This window comes from Dermochelys coriacea, chromosome 2 (genome assembly GCF_009764565.3).
Source record: "Dermochelys coriacea isolate rDerCor1 chromosome 2, rDerCor1.pri.v4, whole genome shotgun sequence".
NCBI classification, from domain to species: domain Eukaryota; kingdom Metazoa; phylum Chordata; order Testudines; family Dermochelyidae; genus Dermochelys; species Dermochelys coriacea.
Window position 1 is genome coordinate 41954942 of NC_050069.1, and position 17259 is coordinate 41972200.

General features: G+C 35.8%; 1 protein-coding gene across 1 annotated transcript in view; it reads right to left on the reverse strand.

The window, feature by feature from the left end:
* Positions 1-1025: 1025 nt before the first annotated feature.
* The window catches only part of MTDH (metadherin), a 49612-nt gene continuing 33378 nt past the window's right edge, over positions 1026-17259 (reverse strand). Inside the window, 7 exon segments of the mRNA XM_038390168.2 lie at positions 1026-2926; positions 4219-4375; positions 8057-8152; positions 8154-8177; positions 12140-12259; positions 13030-13157; positions 15879-15977. Of these exon segments, the coding sequence (XP_038246096.2) occupies positions 2856-2926; positions 4219-4375; positions 8057-8152; positions 8154-8177; positions 12140-12259; positions 13030-13157; positions 15879-15977 (695 nt within the window). The 3' untranslated portion in view covers positions 1026-2855.

Here is a 17259-nt window from a genome sequence, read left to right on the forward strand (position 1 = left end):
AGTTTTGAAAACTCATTTTTAATGTATACATTCTTCAGTAAATATTTTCATAATGTTTTTCTACTGTAAGTTCTTTTAAGTTTATGAAAGGAGATATCAGAAATACAGTTTTCATCCACCTTGAACCAACTTGCAGATTGCTAGCTTTGTAACAAAGCACTAGGAATTCTGTACATTTTCCCAAAAGAAAAACAAAAGAAATTAAACCGTGCAACAACTATCCACTTATACTTCACAACCACAATTTCTGTAAAGGTGTGTATATAAACAATTTGGGAACTATTATAAAGAACAATATATTAGATTCAATTATGAAAACATTCCATGCATTCAGCAAAATGAGAATCTTAATTTCTTTAAACTGTATTGTTGCCTCTTTCTGCTCCAGGTGTACAGTTTATCATTAAGACTATCCATTACTTGCGTAAAAGAAAAGCACTAAGGTATTTTAAAATCTCCATTCATAGATAAATTGCATTAATTTCATCTTCCTTTGGGGCCATTTTTGTCAAATAAAATCAGTGTCCAATTTTCCAAGACAATCAATCCATATACTTTCTAGTGAAAAAATGACTGGGAGTGCTGCTAAATGGACGGCATTCTGAAGGGAATACTAGGCAGGAGAAAATTAATGTGCATAAATTAGGAACAGCAGTTTGTTTAGCAGCAAGTCTGCTTTATTTGCAAAAAGTTTTATTAATACGTCAAGTGATTCAAAGACTTATTGGCAACCGTAAGCAGTCAACTCCCTCTGTCAAGAGAGAAAAAAAACACTTAAGTCATCTAATTTTTAAAGCTTTTTTGGGAAACATTACTTAAGGCCCTCAGACCCCTCCTCAGAATGCCACTTCTAGCCAAGTGTAGAGACAGGAAACCATGCAAAACAATTTTGGACATTCACTATAAACCTAAATTTAAAATAGGTAAAGTATTTGTCACACTTACTAAAAAAAGCAAGCAAAATGGAAATGTTATTTACAACAAGCAATAGTACTTTACATGATTTCATTTAACATTCCCCTTTCAAAAATCCCTGTGGAAAACTGTATTTCAGTTCAGTTTACATGGAATCCTAGATAGGCATCAAGGCTTAACCGTTACTCCCTTCCAGTAAATAAAATGTTATCAATTTGCTCAATTTATTTTAAACAAACTTAGAAATGTCATTGAATTAAACAAAACTTCTGAACATATAAACATATTTGCCATGTTCTTGACATAGGTACTGATACCTGTATAAGTTAGTATCATTTATTAGGAAGTCTGTCAATTAGTAAGGCATGTCTTCAGTACAATTAAAATCGGCTTGTTTCTTTAGCTATTCTTGTCTTGCAAGTAAATACTATCAAACTGCAGTCCTGTATAAGATAATATCGGATGGCTGATCAGTACCATTGGTTACAGCTTCATTTTTTTGCCACACAAAAACCAACAAAGTCAGTCACATGAAATAAATCATGGCTCTTTACCAGAATTCAGTAAGTGATGTTAATTATGGTCCTTATCAAACAAAAGTTTGGAAAGGCTATTTACAGTGTACATGGCTGAGCATGCACATTTATAGATACAAAGAAACCTGCCAGTTTGATAGGATGCAATTACAGTGCCTGAAAATAATGACAATTCTCAAACACCATTTTAATCAACAGTTTCAATTGGGAAACATTCTTTATTTTACAACTGCTACACTTGCATGGAATTTCTTATAAAAACATTAACCCCTTCAAGAAGTCTAGATGCATATTCTACATACTACAGGTTAAGGCAGTAAAAAAAAAAAAATGTATTCCTGATAACTGGTGGTCTTGACAATGTCAATTAAAGCTGTCTGTAGCCATTCTTTCATTCTCCACCAAATCCTTAAAGTCCTGTACTGTTAGTGAATGAAAACAGCTGATCTTGCTTTAAAAAAAATTAGCAAAGGGAAAATTAATAAAATAAGGGGAAAGGAAAATATGAATTAATTTTATTTTAAGAGTTTAAAAATGATCAGGGATGAGTTTTAAATGAGTCAAACTACCAACCAACAAAAAAAAAAAAAAAAAAGACTATAAAGGATAAAGTAGAAAACAATAGAAGTGATTTTATGCACATTGCCACATTTTTAATTAAAATATATTGTTACTTTGAACAATTCAAGTAATGTAATAGAGGCCATCAAAAATAACTTCATGAACCTACTCAAGTTTCAGCAATCACATTCTCAGCCTTTTAGCCCACCAATTTTTATTTTCTTTAACTTTTTATAATAAACCATGAAGGTTGAACTGTACAAATGGATTTTTATTTATTATTTTATTTGCACTTGTGATTCCTTTAATGGTTAGTATGCTTGGCTAACCAGCATATTGTAAAAATATGGCAGATTATGTATTTAATCAAAGCACTTTGATTTAGGCATGACGCAAAATCGAATGGTAGGCATTCTGAGTTTCTTATGCATCACTCAAAAGATGCAAGAAACACCACCTGTTTTATAGACAACTATTTTACAAACAACCCTTTCTTAAAAAAAAAATCAATACTTTATTCCCAGCTGCAGATGAGATAGGGCATAATCTGTTGTAAACAGGGCACTGTGTTGTAAAACCAGGTGTTTTTTATTTTTTTAAGATCTTTCCCTTACAGTGGAAAAAAAAGGACTCTTCAAAGCATCTTCCAGCATTGTAGCATTTTCTGCTGTTCTCTCTATCACAATTTCCTTTGATTCCTTTTTAAAGATGGTTGTGTTCACAGCAGTTTTGTTTTAAAAATCAGTTGAAATATATAAAATTCTGTACATGTTCACAAATTATTGCATAAACAGCATAATCTTCATGACAGCGTTTCATCAACACACGTCCATCTCAGGAAATTCACGTTTCCCTTCTTGCTTTTTTCTTCTTTTTAACTTGTTTTGGGGACTCCCAGCTATCTTCAGACTTGGCTAAAAAAGTTTAACAAAAAACAAAATGAAACCTACTGTAAAGGTTCAGGACATTTATGCACAATTCACTTCAAAAATATTAATTCAGTATATTTCACATTAATACAAAAGATGAAGTTATGCAGAAATATAGCATGTACTGTTCAAGCAGTTTTTGCAAAGTTGTACTTGCCATGTGGGGCGGGAGTAGAATTTGACCAGCCATGCAAAAGACAACCTAAATTTAAAATAGTATGTTGCTTAAATTCCTCTCGCATGATGGGCTCTGGTTTTGTGCTTTAAAACATTTAGGAATCTTTCAAATTATTACACAACAGTAATCTTTTCAGCCCTTTTGTAGCTAAGAAGTTAGGATTCTCTAAATTTTTAGTACTCAAGTGACAGTGGTCTAGTGTACAAGCTTGTTCTTTTTTAGACACTTTAAATACACAAATCCCACTCTCCCCCTCTGCATTTGTTGTATCCATCTGTCAGCTCCCCTCATATACTTACATTGTAAACTCCTTGAGGTAGACACCATCTTTTTGTTACATATGAGTACAGTACCCAGTGGAACAGGTTCCTGATCCCTGGTTTGGGGCCACTAGGTACTAATTAGCACAATGCAAAAAAAAAACCATACCACCACCAATAGTTTAGGCTGAGGTGCATATGACAGAAAGCCATATGCCACATCCACCTGCCCAGTACCCAGCTACTCCCATGTTATCACTTGCTCTTTCATGACTACTACAATTCACTGAAACATTCTGAACTACAATCTATCACTGATGAATAAATACTCAAATTTGCTCAATCCAAAGAAAAAAATATTCAACTGTTAATGTTTTTCAACAAGGCTGGTCCTTAAACACTATAGTGATTGGCCCCTTACAAATTCCAAAACAGAAAAGATAGTCAAGACTAATAGCACTTCTTACAGTTAGTAAGAAGACAGGTAGGTGTTTTACAGGCTTTTCATACAAGTCTGCCAAAGCATCTTAGTCATAACACGAATCTCCAGTTCTGACTTTAGTAAGCAAAATTTACCAAGTATGCTGATTTGTTCATATTCCACAGCACAATACAAGTGTCCAGTAGGGACTCTGAAAACACTAAACACCAGTTTCATTTGTGATACAAAAAAATTTGAATCCAGGTTTCCATACAGCAAAACGCTAATGAATTTGCCAAATACAGGTCTTCCTTCTCTCCTCCCCGCACCCAGCAGATGGTTAAATATTAGTCCAGTTATTAAGCATGTAAATTTAACAGAAAAAGTCAGTATGATCTTCATATTGAGCGTTACTTACTTTGTGGAGGAGGCACACTGTTTTGCTTAATATTGGGACTGGAAACATCTGTCTCTTGTAACATCTGTGGCACTTGGGAAGAGATCTTGTCAGAATCACACTCTGATACAATTACAGATGGCTCAGTAGAAACAGCAAGTGGAGGAGACTCCTCAAGCTATTTTGAAACAAATATTTTTTGGATTAATTTGGTAAGTATAGATTATATAACATTAAGAATGGTTTAAGTACTGGCATTCCTGGTTGAATACTTGTGTCTTTTGAAAGGATAGTACTGAAAAGAAATTTAAACTACGTTCAGTGTCTTGTCAAATTTTACTAACAGACATAAGATCATTGCTGCCCTCTAGTGAAAAAACTGAATTAGTCTGACTAAAAGTTTAAGGGGATACTAGGCCATTTCATTCCTCTAGTCAAAGTAACTGGGGTGAGGAGAATGGAAAAATAACCCAAAAGAAAGAATTTGATCTAGTTTTCAGGAACGTATTTATTACAGCTGCTTAGCGCACTGAAATATTGCACACTATTTCATTTCATAGTAATACAATTGATCATTGAAGCAAGACTATGCACAACTCCAATACTGCATGGTTCATAAGATCACACATTCTACAGTAATCAGAAAGTGTGTCTAGTTATTAATGTTGCTTAAGTATTCATAATACCATGTCTGTACAGTCATATACTACTAGTAGTACTATAACATTATATAGTTGCAAAATTTGTAAGATTTTAATGGTGACCATTGTATAAGGGCCTGATAGAAAGATACTTTATAGCGTTATCCCATTAGCTACATTTCAAAGAAGCAAATTCAAATACTGCATGCTGTTTTGGAGATCACTGAACGGGTGATAAGAAGGAACTGAGCGGGGTAGGAGCATCTCTACCATTTATATCTGCACACAGTGGTGCATGGTAGCAGGGAGAGCACTGAGTGCACAGACACCATGAGTGGAATGAACATGCGCAATCACTCAAAGGAGAATAATTACACTAGTGCCTGATTTGACTTAATACATAACTAGTAGCACTGGGATTTTCTGAAACTCACCACTTCAGTTTTGAAGGGTGTGTATTTATGAATTCCCATTAGTGACTAGGACAGATTCCAGGAGTTCTTCCCACCAGGACCTACCCACTACATGATGCTGGTAATGTCATGTAGGAGAGGAAGGTGCTCAAACCCTGCTCTCTCCTGCTGTTGGGCACTCAGGAAGCACACCTTATGTTTCAGTTTTCTATCTTACTTTTGATTTTCTAATTTTATGGACATTTACTCAATACTGACTACCAAAGGAGACCACCTTCACTGTTTCAAAAACTTTTCAGAAATTTTCATCTTGAAGCAAAAGAATATGAGAGTTGCTCTGTACCTATTAAATCTTCAGAGATGGCCAAGAAAATTGAAAATGCAAGGAGGCTTATCTCTTGCATTGTCAACATTGGAAAATTACACTATGATAGAACCTCACCCCGAGGAATCTTGGTGACTAAAAGTATATTAGACAATTTGGCACTCATGGACAGCTGTGTTTAATTCTGTCCAGCTGACTCAGTGCTAGCTCTAGGCTACCTAGCTGTAACTTCAAGGGGGAAATAGTTATAGAAAAGAATTACTTTCTTAAAATTTGTGTATGTAGGCCTGATCCTGCAATCTTATACAGGCAGGCAGACTGTTTCCCACGTGGAACACATATACAATGGGACTCCATGAAGGCATATGGGCCTACCTGCACAGATCTAATTGAAGGTTCACAGCAATAGGCGCAACTTAAGTCTCCAGACAATAGTGTGCACCAATCAATCCATATAAGGGTTCTATGTGGGACACAGTCTGCCTGTCACATTCATATCAAAACTAGAGTTAACTTTTAAAAATGAAGAATCATGAGCAATGAACAAAATCTGCTAAAAACAGTCAGATTCTGACAAGGTTATCAATTTATAAGAGAAAATGAAAGACAAATCTTTAACTAGAGTTTTGATTAAATAAAATTTTTAGTGCACTGGTTTTAGTTTTGTGAAAAAAATGTGAAATCCAGTAGTAAGAGAATTCTGAACTTCTAATATGGATAGGCTTTTGGGAAAAAATGTATTAGATTTTTTTTTAAGTACCTATGAACCCTACTTTCCAGATCTCAATCTAGAAATCTTTTGTATCTCAATTAAATTCTCAAATTATTCCAGTCTTCTCTACTAAATTACTTGCAACTCTGGGCCCAAACGGAAACATGAGCAAATCATAGTGCATATAAAATTAAATGACAAATAGAAAAAAAAAAAAGAGGTCAAAATTCTCCAGAAAAAAGTCACTGACTTAAAGTTTTTAGTTCTTCAGGCCGAGTTTTCAAATCAATCATTCAGTTGTGTGTGCAGTTCTGTTTCAGGCAAAATAGACTAAATGACCTTTTAATGGTAAGTCATCTTTTAATCTGCATATTTACCATTCAAATGTATTTAAAAAATTACATAAAAGGATGATATTTTAGGTAGCTTTAGTGCCTGAATATAATTTTCAGAATATATTTTACATTAAAATATAAATCAGATTCTTATAAAAATCTTACTATATCTGTTTCCTTTGGTGATCTGTGATCTTTGCTACAAAGTTACTCAAATAACTATTGAAATTTAGACCTTGTTATCTGTGGTAAATCGATGACGTTTTGTATTTGTTAGAGGAATGTTTTAAAAAAATTCTAATTTTACATGCCACAGTTGAAACCTAAGCTAAACATCATATACCCATACAAGAAATTGTACCACTCAAACAGCAATTTCAGTGAGACTTAGTTTTAGCCATTACATACCTACAAGAATCTTTTACTCACAGAAATTGACAAAACCAACAATACTACGTAGTTTTAATGGACTTAACTTTTAAATCATATTTCATTTACATGTAACACCATTTTGTTAACTGTGCCAGATGTTTTCAGTTTATATATAAATGCCATCTACACTGAACATGATTCCAGCCTATTACCAGAAGCAGAGATCCTGTTCTGGAGGATGAGGATCATTAAATGACAATATCTAAAGATCCTGCTGCTTGGGGGGGGGAGGGGGGGGGGAAGTCTGCCTCCTTTCTCCTCTCTTCCCCCACAACCAAAAGATCTCTTGCTGTTTCGGAGATATGAAACTGGCTGCCAGAGCATCTACAGACTTAGATGACAAACAGTTCTTTTCACACCTGTTACATGCAACTTCCACATGCAATTTTCCTCCAATTTTTCAATTCTTAAGATGGGAGTGCATTTTAAGATTGATTATGTAACAGATACAAGATTAAATTCCCTGAAAGTACAGATTTCAAAAATGAATCTTATTTGTTACAGTTACTTCCCCACATCAAATCTGCTCAGTTTACAAGTCTAAAGATGTTTTTTCCATCTACCAACAATGAACTCTGCCTGGAATCTGAAGGGCCAACATAGCTCACAGAGAGCCAGAATAATAAAGATTTTGTAACTGAAATTTAACAATTCTGTTAATGTGGATGCCAGAATAAAATATAATCCAGGTCTCACTCCCATTCTTCTATCAGGTCTGATTACTTTGTAAACCTCTAGTTAATACAAAGCATACTTTATTCAGTTATACGCTTACTTGAACAACAAACACAGGGTAAAGGTCTACTGAGTCCCTTTAAATTAAGGAGGCAGAAGTGCACCTAATCAACATTCCAAGCCTATTTCATATTGAAAGCACATAGCCTGAAGTGATGGTAATGTTAAGGATGTAGACAAGTTAAAAAAATGTTTCAAATGCAGTTTTTCATCTTGAGTATTTCAAAATAGGAACTAAAATTTTTTTTTTTTAAACTAATTCATACCTCAGCTGGTTCACTAGTGCTTATGGTCTTCAAAGAAAAAGCGATTTCCTGTTGTGGTTGAGCTTTTGCAGTATCCTCCTGAAATTCCTCTCCAACCCTCTCTATCCAGGTCTTCAGCATCCTACAGAAAAAAAGAAGGAATGAGCCAACTGCTGCAGAGAATTCCATTTATCCTTTTCCTGTTAAGTCTTGGTTCTGTTGTAATACTATCTCAACTAGGCGGCATGAGTGACATTGAGAGTAAACAATGTAAAGAAGTATTAGATTAATTCAACTGGACATGCAGTATAGGCCAGGATTATTACAAATAGTTTCTAGAATGACAGGTTTCAGAGTAGCAGCCGTGTTAGTCTGTATTCGCAAAAAGAAAAGGAGTACTTGTGGCACCTTAGAGACTAAAATTCATTAGAGCATAAGCTTTCGTGAGCTACAGCTCACTTCATCGGATGCATCCGACAAGTGAGCTGTAGCTCACGAAAGCTTATGCTCTAATAAATTTGTTAGTCTAAGGTGCCACAAGTACTCCTTTTCTAGTTTCTAGAATGTAACACGAAACTATCTATTGAGGTAAGATAAATCAGTGATGTCCTGAAGGCAATAACCTATACATGTCAATTACTTATCAAACAAAATAATTAAGTGTGTTTTAAATTATGAAGCACTTCAAATGTATGTACAAAGTGAGTGAAATTTAAAGTGAAGTTCTATTCTGAAAAGCAATTGTGTAAAAATGTCATTTAGGGTTTGATTTGTTAATTACACGCTCAGTTTACAAGTAAAAAGACGTTTCTAACTATGAGCCCTGTAGACTAAACCTGAACTCAGTTTATTTCACACGTCAATACTATTAATGAAGGTTTTGCAGAAAAAGCTAGGCCCTCAGTGATATATATGCAACTTCACTGTCTTCAAATTAGGTCTACAGAGAAATCTTTCTATTCTATTTTAGGTGTATATAAGGCCCCAACCACAACAATATCCGAGCACCTCATAACCTTTAATGTACTTATCCTATCACCACCTCTGCAAATTAAGAAAGTACTTTTATCCCCGTTTTGCAGATGGGGAACGGAGACAGAGGCCTAGTGACTTGCTGAAGGTCACAGAGTCTGTGGCAGAGCAGGAAATTGAACCCAAGTGTCCCAAGACCAAAGCTATGCTCTAACCACTGGACGATTCCTTCTCCACATGTTCCCTTCGACATGCACAGGTGAAACCAATCAGACCATAACAATTCTGTTGGTGAACAAGGAGGAATAGAATTCAGCTCATTCATTTTTAGTTAACAGACATCAAAGGCAGTAAAAAACACAAACAAAAATGAAAATAAAACTTACTTTTGGTCACTCAAATCAGCAGATATGACTGACCACACTGGAAGTATATCCACTGAGTAAGGAATTCCCCATCTGTACGCAATCACTTTTCAGATGAGAAAATCATTGTCAGGCCTACTTTAATGTTCTGCATTTAAACTGTAAACTAGTTTGTCCTACCACAATAGCAGTCTAACCTTACAATAGGCTCTCATACTGACAGTTCTATATGCACCCATCAAGCAAGAGATTTAAACAATTTAAGTTTTTTAATCCTGTTTATAAACTCTGTGGATGGTAAGAAGTTATTCTCCCTTTTGTATATTTAGGCTGATATACTAATCCAAAAAAGGTCGCTTTCTTAAACAGAGAATCAGAACTAACAAGGACTTTATGAAACATACCTGCAGATGCAAAATTAAATGAAATTAGAGTGTAGATAGTACTTGATTCCTTGGCTCGGAATCAATTCGACAGGATAATTGACAAGTAGGTTACATGCAACTATAGTACCTGGAATTCAGACTCTATTGCCTCTGCAGACCCTGTTGGAGGAGGATTGTTTCTTGCAAGCCACAGGCCATTATACAGAAGAGACAGAAATCCACAAACCTGAGTATGGAATTTGAGCATTCCAACGCTGTGGTTTTAGAAGCTCTGCTCCTTTAGAACCCTCGTTTCTTCTTTAATGCAAGTAAGATACTGCAAATCTACATTGCCTCTCCCTCTCTCCAAATGCATTAGTTACAAATCTCAGTTACTGGTTAAATCTTTTCATGAAACTGCCTCTGCAGAGTCTCACTGTAAGTGAGTGTCTGGCAAGTACTACCAGTCCCAAGGAGCGAGACCAATTAAAAAAAAAGACCAAAGGACTGCTTTCCCCCCAAAACATCCAGTAATGACTCCAGATTTGAGACAGTAATGATTTGTAAAAAGTCTACGTGAATTGTGAAAGGCAGCCCTGCAGTTGATACACATTTGAGCACAGCACCTAAAGTAGTTACTCTCCCAGTAGAAGGAGCTCACCCTGTCTTGGGACCATCTTATTTAACGTTTTCATTAATGACCTCGGCACAAAGAGTGGGAGTGTGCTAATAAAATTTGCAGATGACAAAGTTGGGAAGTATTGCCAATATGAAGGAAGACTAGCATATCATACAGGAAGACCTGGATGACCTTGAATACTGAGTAATAGAATGAAGTAAAAATGAAATTTAATAGTGCAAAGTCATGCACTTAGGGAATAACACAGAATTTTTGCTATAAATTGGGGACATATCAGTTGGAAGCAACAGAGAGAGAGCAGACATGGGTTACTGGTCAACCACAGGATGACTATGAGCTGCAGTGTAATGTGGCAGTGAAAAAGGCTATGCAATCCTAGGATGCATCAGGAAGTATTTCCACTGAGATAGGAAGGTTTATTACCATTATACAAGGTCCTGGCGAGACCTCATCTGGAATACTGTGTGTAATTCTGGTGTACAATGTTTCAGAAAAATGAATTCAAAGTGGAACAGGTGCAGAGAAGGGCTACTAGGAGATCAGAGGAATGCAGAACCTATCTTACACAATGAGACTCAAAGAGCTTGGCTTGTTTAGCCTAACAAAATGAAGGCTGAGGGGAGATTGATTTCTATAAATACAGAGGGACACCACCAGGGATGGAGAGGAATTATTTAAGGGCCAATATTAGCACAAGAACAAACTGGCAATCAAGTTTAGGTTTGAAATTAGACAAACGTTCTAACCGTTAGAGGACTGGAGCTCTGAAACAGCCTTACAAGTGGAGTAGTGGGGGCAAAAAGCCTAACTTGTTTCAAGACTTAGCTTTACAGAGGGGATTGCATGATGAGGTGGCCTATAAACAGATATGACCTATCCATGACTGCTCTTAGGAAATATCTCCAGTGGCTGAAGATAGAGCCCTTCCCCATCTTGTGTCCTGAGTTACTACAGAGAATTCTTTACCAGGTGTCTGGCTGTTGGGTCTAGCCCACATGCTCAGGGTCTGATTGCCATGTTTAGGATCAGGAAGAAATTTTTCCCTACATCAGATTGACAGAGACTCTGGAGAATTTTTTGCCTTCCTCTGCAGCATGGGTAAGTTACTGGTCTAAACTAGTGTAAATTGTGGATTCTCTGTAACCTGAAGACTTTAAATCAGGCTTCAAGGACTTCAGTAGCTCAGCCAGAGATTATGATCTTATTACAGGAATGGGTAAGTAGGATTCTGTGGCGTGCAATATACAGGAGGTCAGAGTAGATGATTATGATGGTCCAGTCTGGCCTTAAAGTCTGACAGTTATTCCACTATGTAATACAATGTCCAAGCAGTCTCTTCTGAAAGACAGGACTCCTGCTGCAGAGGAAAAACAACAATGGTTGCTAGATGCACCCTTAGTGAAAATCAGAAACCTTATTTTACCGAGGATGATAAATAGTTCAGGATAAGCAAAACTGAACTGGTTTGGGAAGAAGACCCACATTTTCCATCATGTTTCATGACTTCTCTGTTGATCAATAATTAAATATTTGATGTTGAATGAATCTGAGGATTCAAAAAATGGAATCATGTTCACCAAGAGTCAGGAAGCTATTTATAACTGGCATTAAATCAGTCAAGTATTCAAAGAATCATGTTAATTCTTGACAAGCAGAAACAGAATGTAATTCAAAAGTACTGAAAAATCAAGTGCATCTTTTAAAATTAATCAAGGACTTTGCTCCAGATAGATCAATAATACATGTTCTTATTTTATTTTACCTGTGCAGGAGAGCTAGCTTCTTCACTTTGCTTCTTTTTCTTCTTCTTCTTCTTTTTGGATTTGCCACTAGTACAGCTCTGGAGAGTTGGCTCTGCTTTTTCTCTCTCATCATCTGAAGCCTGAGTATTAGAAGTACAAGACTGAGTCCAAAGAAAGTATCATCTCTCACTGCTTTTCGCTGACCTTCTAAAGATAGTACGCATGTCAATCCTTTGTATCGTTTGTATTTAAATTCTTAAAGCTGCAAGTGGCCAGATAGATTGAACTGGTAAAATTAAAAGTATTCTGGTAACAGAAAACATTCTTTTCATGCTATTTAGACAAATACTGTCAGCAGCAACTTGAATATCAAATCTCCAAGATAATGACATATTTGCTTTGCGTAATCAAAATACCAAAGTCATGCTAGGCACAAGAGCTTTGCTCTCAATACTAGCGTAATAGCTTGAAATTTTTAGTCTACACTTCTAGCCCTTCATTTGTAAAATTACTCCAGAGCATAGAGATAGAGCCAGTGCTAGGATAAGCTATATTAAAGATACTTTGAAAAAATTTCATCCACCGGAAATTGTATGGGAGGGCTGATGAGCAAAATGCAAGCACTGAGAAAAATGTTCATTTCAAGGAATTGCTGCCCCATACCAATTCTAATTTGGGCAATCAGGAGCGAAACACTCCATTACTGAAAAAATTAAATGTTTTCCTTCTTGACTGTTGTGCTTTTAACATTATTGTAACAATAATGGCATCACTATACATGTTCAATGAAAAATCAATGTAATGTGGGAATGAAATTGTTTGTTTATTGCTACCATGCACTACAATAATCCAAAAAAGGTAGTAAAGAATAAGGTAGGGAATTTAGTATGCATTAAGTGAGTTTATCTACCTTCTGAATATCAGATAATGGTTCCTCAGGCTGTGGAATAGAAGAAGCCTTTTCTTCATCTACCCAGTTCCCCCACTCTTCTGCTGGTGCATTCCAATCAGAGCTGGGATCAGCAGAAGAAAGACCATCTACAAAGGTTAAAAATAATGATAACTTCAGGAAAACTTACTTACTCTACAATACGATTGCCAGTTTTCAGAAAAATGCCAAAAGCACTTCAAAAGTCAATCCTGTGATAAACGCTACATTTTCTTGCTGTTAAGATATTAAAAATAATAAAACATTTGTACTGTTATAGTTTTATTTAATGAGTGGAAGAAGCTTGATGAGAGCTTGAGATAAGTAAAACAGAAAACCAAATAGAATACATTTACTTGTAATTGGTTACGTAGCTTTCATTTAAACAGTGAAACTGTTGATAAAGCAACTGAATTGCTGGCTGGTCAGTCATACAGTACCAGAAAACAAGACCTAATTGCTTTGAGATCCTCCAATGGAATGCATAACAGAAGGACCAATTTAAATATTTAAAATATTACAATATTTTAAATTTCTAAAGTGATTTTTTTTTCCTAGATGTGCAATACGGTTACTTCAATAACAGTACAAAATACTAAAAGTTCACGAAGATTTAAATTTCTGGAGAATTAATTTTCTTGGCCAAAATTGCTATCAGTACGAATTCTTTATGAACTGCACCCACATTTACTGACAAATTAAAATCTTGGAAGAAAGATACTTTATTACATAAATTGGTACAAAAAGGATATTAGTTCTCATTTTCAACAGTTAGCCCAGCTCTTCAAACCATGGTATGAGCAGTCAAGATGCCGCTTTGTAAACAGACGGGTATATAAATGCATTCTGTTGATTTGATGTCAATCTTGAACTTAAAAGTTAATTTACTGAGTTTTTGCATACTATATTTTTCTTCAAGTTTTGCAGGTCTTTGCTCCATCCATTTTTCCACTAGCTTGTTTATCTCACTGAGGACTGTGCAAATAAGTTGTCATTGATGAATGTGACCGATTTAATAAGTCAATTCTTATTTCATAGAATAGAAATACTGATTAGAGGGAATTATGAAGAAAGGTGGAAACACTTTTGTACAGAGTGACAGCAAAGTTGTTTTCAAAGTTAACATCTTATGCCATACACCATAAATATGAGAGGAGACTAAAGAAATTAAGGTAAAGGGAGAACAGGAAAAAACAAACCAGCTTGTTTACCAATGATGAATAGTCTGAATTCAGAATATTTATAATTTGCATCCCTTTCATCCATGCATTGCCTGCTCCAATCCTTTAAAATACTGCCAAAACTGAATTCCCTCCCACCTTGGGGTGAAGTTAGTGTACAAGGTAGTAAGACAGACTGATACGGTCCAATTATAGCCTAACATCTAAAATCCTTAGCAAAATACTGGCTTCTCACTTGAGGGTCCCAAAGTTGTCCATTCTTTTCTATTCAATCTGATTCTGGAGCTACCCCTGCATCTGAGTACTACTTTTATTTGTATCCAACCTGAAACGGGATAATGTACACAAATATGTACGCTTTACGTATTTCCCACTTCTCTCACATTTGTGCTTCCGTTACTTGATATCCAGGACATCATTAAACTATGCAAGCATAACCATTCCCAAAGGCTCAACGTGCTCAGGAATTTGAACAATACCCTTTAGAATACAGACAAGTGATTGACCCGAAGATGATTCTAAGAGCTGTAAAAAAATAAGTTTGTATGATTAAAATTGGATGAAAAAATAAAAAGACTGAGTGCTGGACTAGTGGTGTCAAACTGGTTTCACAGAATCTACATTATTTTCATATATTATTTCCTTGCTGCTCTTAAAGATACTATCTTTCTACAAGCAATTTAGTAATTGTTTAAGTAATTGTTTACTTGACAGGATAAAACTTACTAGCCAGTAACATTATAGGTACTGTTTCCTAGACTAATCAGCCAATGGATATGCACTAGATTGATATGGAAAGTTATCTGATTAGATTTGACCATGGAAATAAAATGCACATATATTAAGCAGCTTAATGTGAAAAAAATCTGAAGCTAGACAGTAAGCTTTCTTTACAAGTATAGTATAAATAGTAGGGACTAAGATTTAAATATGCAGTTATAATATTTTATACTCTTCACATTTGGAAAGACTTATCTGTGTTGAGGAACTACAAAATCATATTTCAAATTTACAAGAAAAATTCAAGAGTTGATGATGAAACAGCTTTATATACCAGTTCTTAAATGATTTCAGGGGTATTCACTCTGGGGGACTTTTATATAGTCAATAATTGTGTGCTTTTACTATTATTAGATGGTTCACAGAAAACAGGCTGAATTCAAATGTCTTCCAATACTCAAAGCATACAGTGCGCTATGACCAATACATAATCTGAACTCAGAGGCTTGTTATGTACTCATGTGCTGGAGTATCAATCCACTCTATTGGATCCCATAGCAGTATCTCTGTAATATCAAGCCAGTACAGTTCACTATGGGATTCAATTACTTAAGACTATTTCTAGTAAAAACCAGAAGAAACTGGATACAGTTTTCTTCCACATCTGATACATGTTAATTTCCTTAACCAAGTGTTTTAGCTTAAAAATAACTATTTGAGGACTATTTTATATTTACATAATCATTAAAACTATGAATTTCAGCTGTAAGTTTCCTGATATCTGTGCCTTAAATTTACATTTAATATTACAGAAATGAAACAAAGCAAAAGCAACAGAATATAAAACCAGAAGCCAGTTGATGTAAATGTTCAGACTGTGGCTGAAAAAATTAAAAAAAAAAAAATCACAAGAATTTTAGAGGAACATACTTAACCCAGACCATTCATCATCAACATGGGGCTGACTGCGGCTTAAATCCCACTGAAAATCAGAAGTACCAGGCTGAGTAACTGGTTCATTGCTGGATCCTGAAAGAGAGCAGAAGGAATACACTTATGAAAGCTTTGGAATTTTTGTTAGCTTATAAACTTGGGTCTGTGGTGCTGAATTTTCTTATTTAAAAAATAAAAGGAAGTAACAAGGTGAGGTAAGAAAAAAAAAAAAAAAAGGAGAATCCAGCAAACAAAAGAAAACTTAGAGAATTCTGAGTGAGCAGGAAATCTGCTCTCTCCCCTCCTCCTGTGCATATTTTAAGTCAGAAGGAGCAAGAGCAAATATCAGGATTTCAAAAAACTCATTAGATTCACTATGACATTTCTTGCAATTTGAAGTTCTACATTCAGAAGGACAGACATAAAAGTCTTCTAGAAGTTCTCTCTATGCAGCAGGCTGGCCTAATTTAACCAAATTTAATCTCTTTTTTTCAAGCCAAGAGAGGGGAACACTGCAGAGTGTACACAACATTCAGTCACAGACTGCCTCTAAAATGAGGCATATTCAGAGAGAAGAGCAGGAACTCAGAGATCCCAGTAAAAGGAGGGGGAAAAAAAAAGTAAAATAAAAGGATAGAAATACTGAAACAAAAAGACAAAATGAAGGGGTCACAGGCTATGGGGAAAGAGAAACACTGACTACACAACATTCCACTGAACCTTGTTTATTGTTGATTATATATTGAAGGTACAACGATCAGATTCTTATGAAATTCTGCTTTTCTGAAGATATTTATAGCAGTGGTTCTCAAACTGGGGTCCACGGAGGGTACCCCAGGGAATCTGAGAATCATGTCCAGGGCCGCTGGCCCCACTGATCAACTCCTCCTCCACTCTCCCAGCACCTCCTGTACACTGTTCCGTGGCTTTCTGGAGGCACTGGGAGAGAAGGGAAGGAGTGGGGACAGAGCACGCTTGGGGGAGGGGCTCCCGGCTCTTAACTATACTAGTTCTTAAGGTTTAAAGGTTTCACCATTGAGTGCAGTGTAGCAGGACAGAGTAAGAGCAATCACTGCTGGCTGTTATATGCAATACCCTGCTGAGTACAGATGCTGTCCTCCAAGTGTTACAGTCAGCTATCTTGATTGTGCAGGAGGCAAAGTTCCCAAGATAAATCAATACTGGTGGTGCATTGAAAGAATGCTAGCAAAGTTTTCCAGCACTCAGAAGAGACAATAGGTGGCAGTGCCCTGACAGGTCTGAGAAATCTATGAATCCTTTTATTCATTTCCTTCCTTCATGGTCCACTAGGATAAAAGGATTGCCTGAACTTCTCTCAACATGTTCATAACCTTTGCAGCTACATCAAATCTCATGC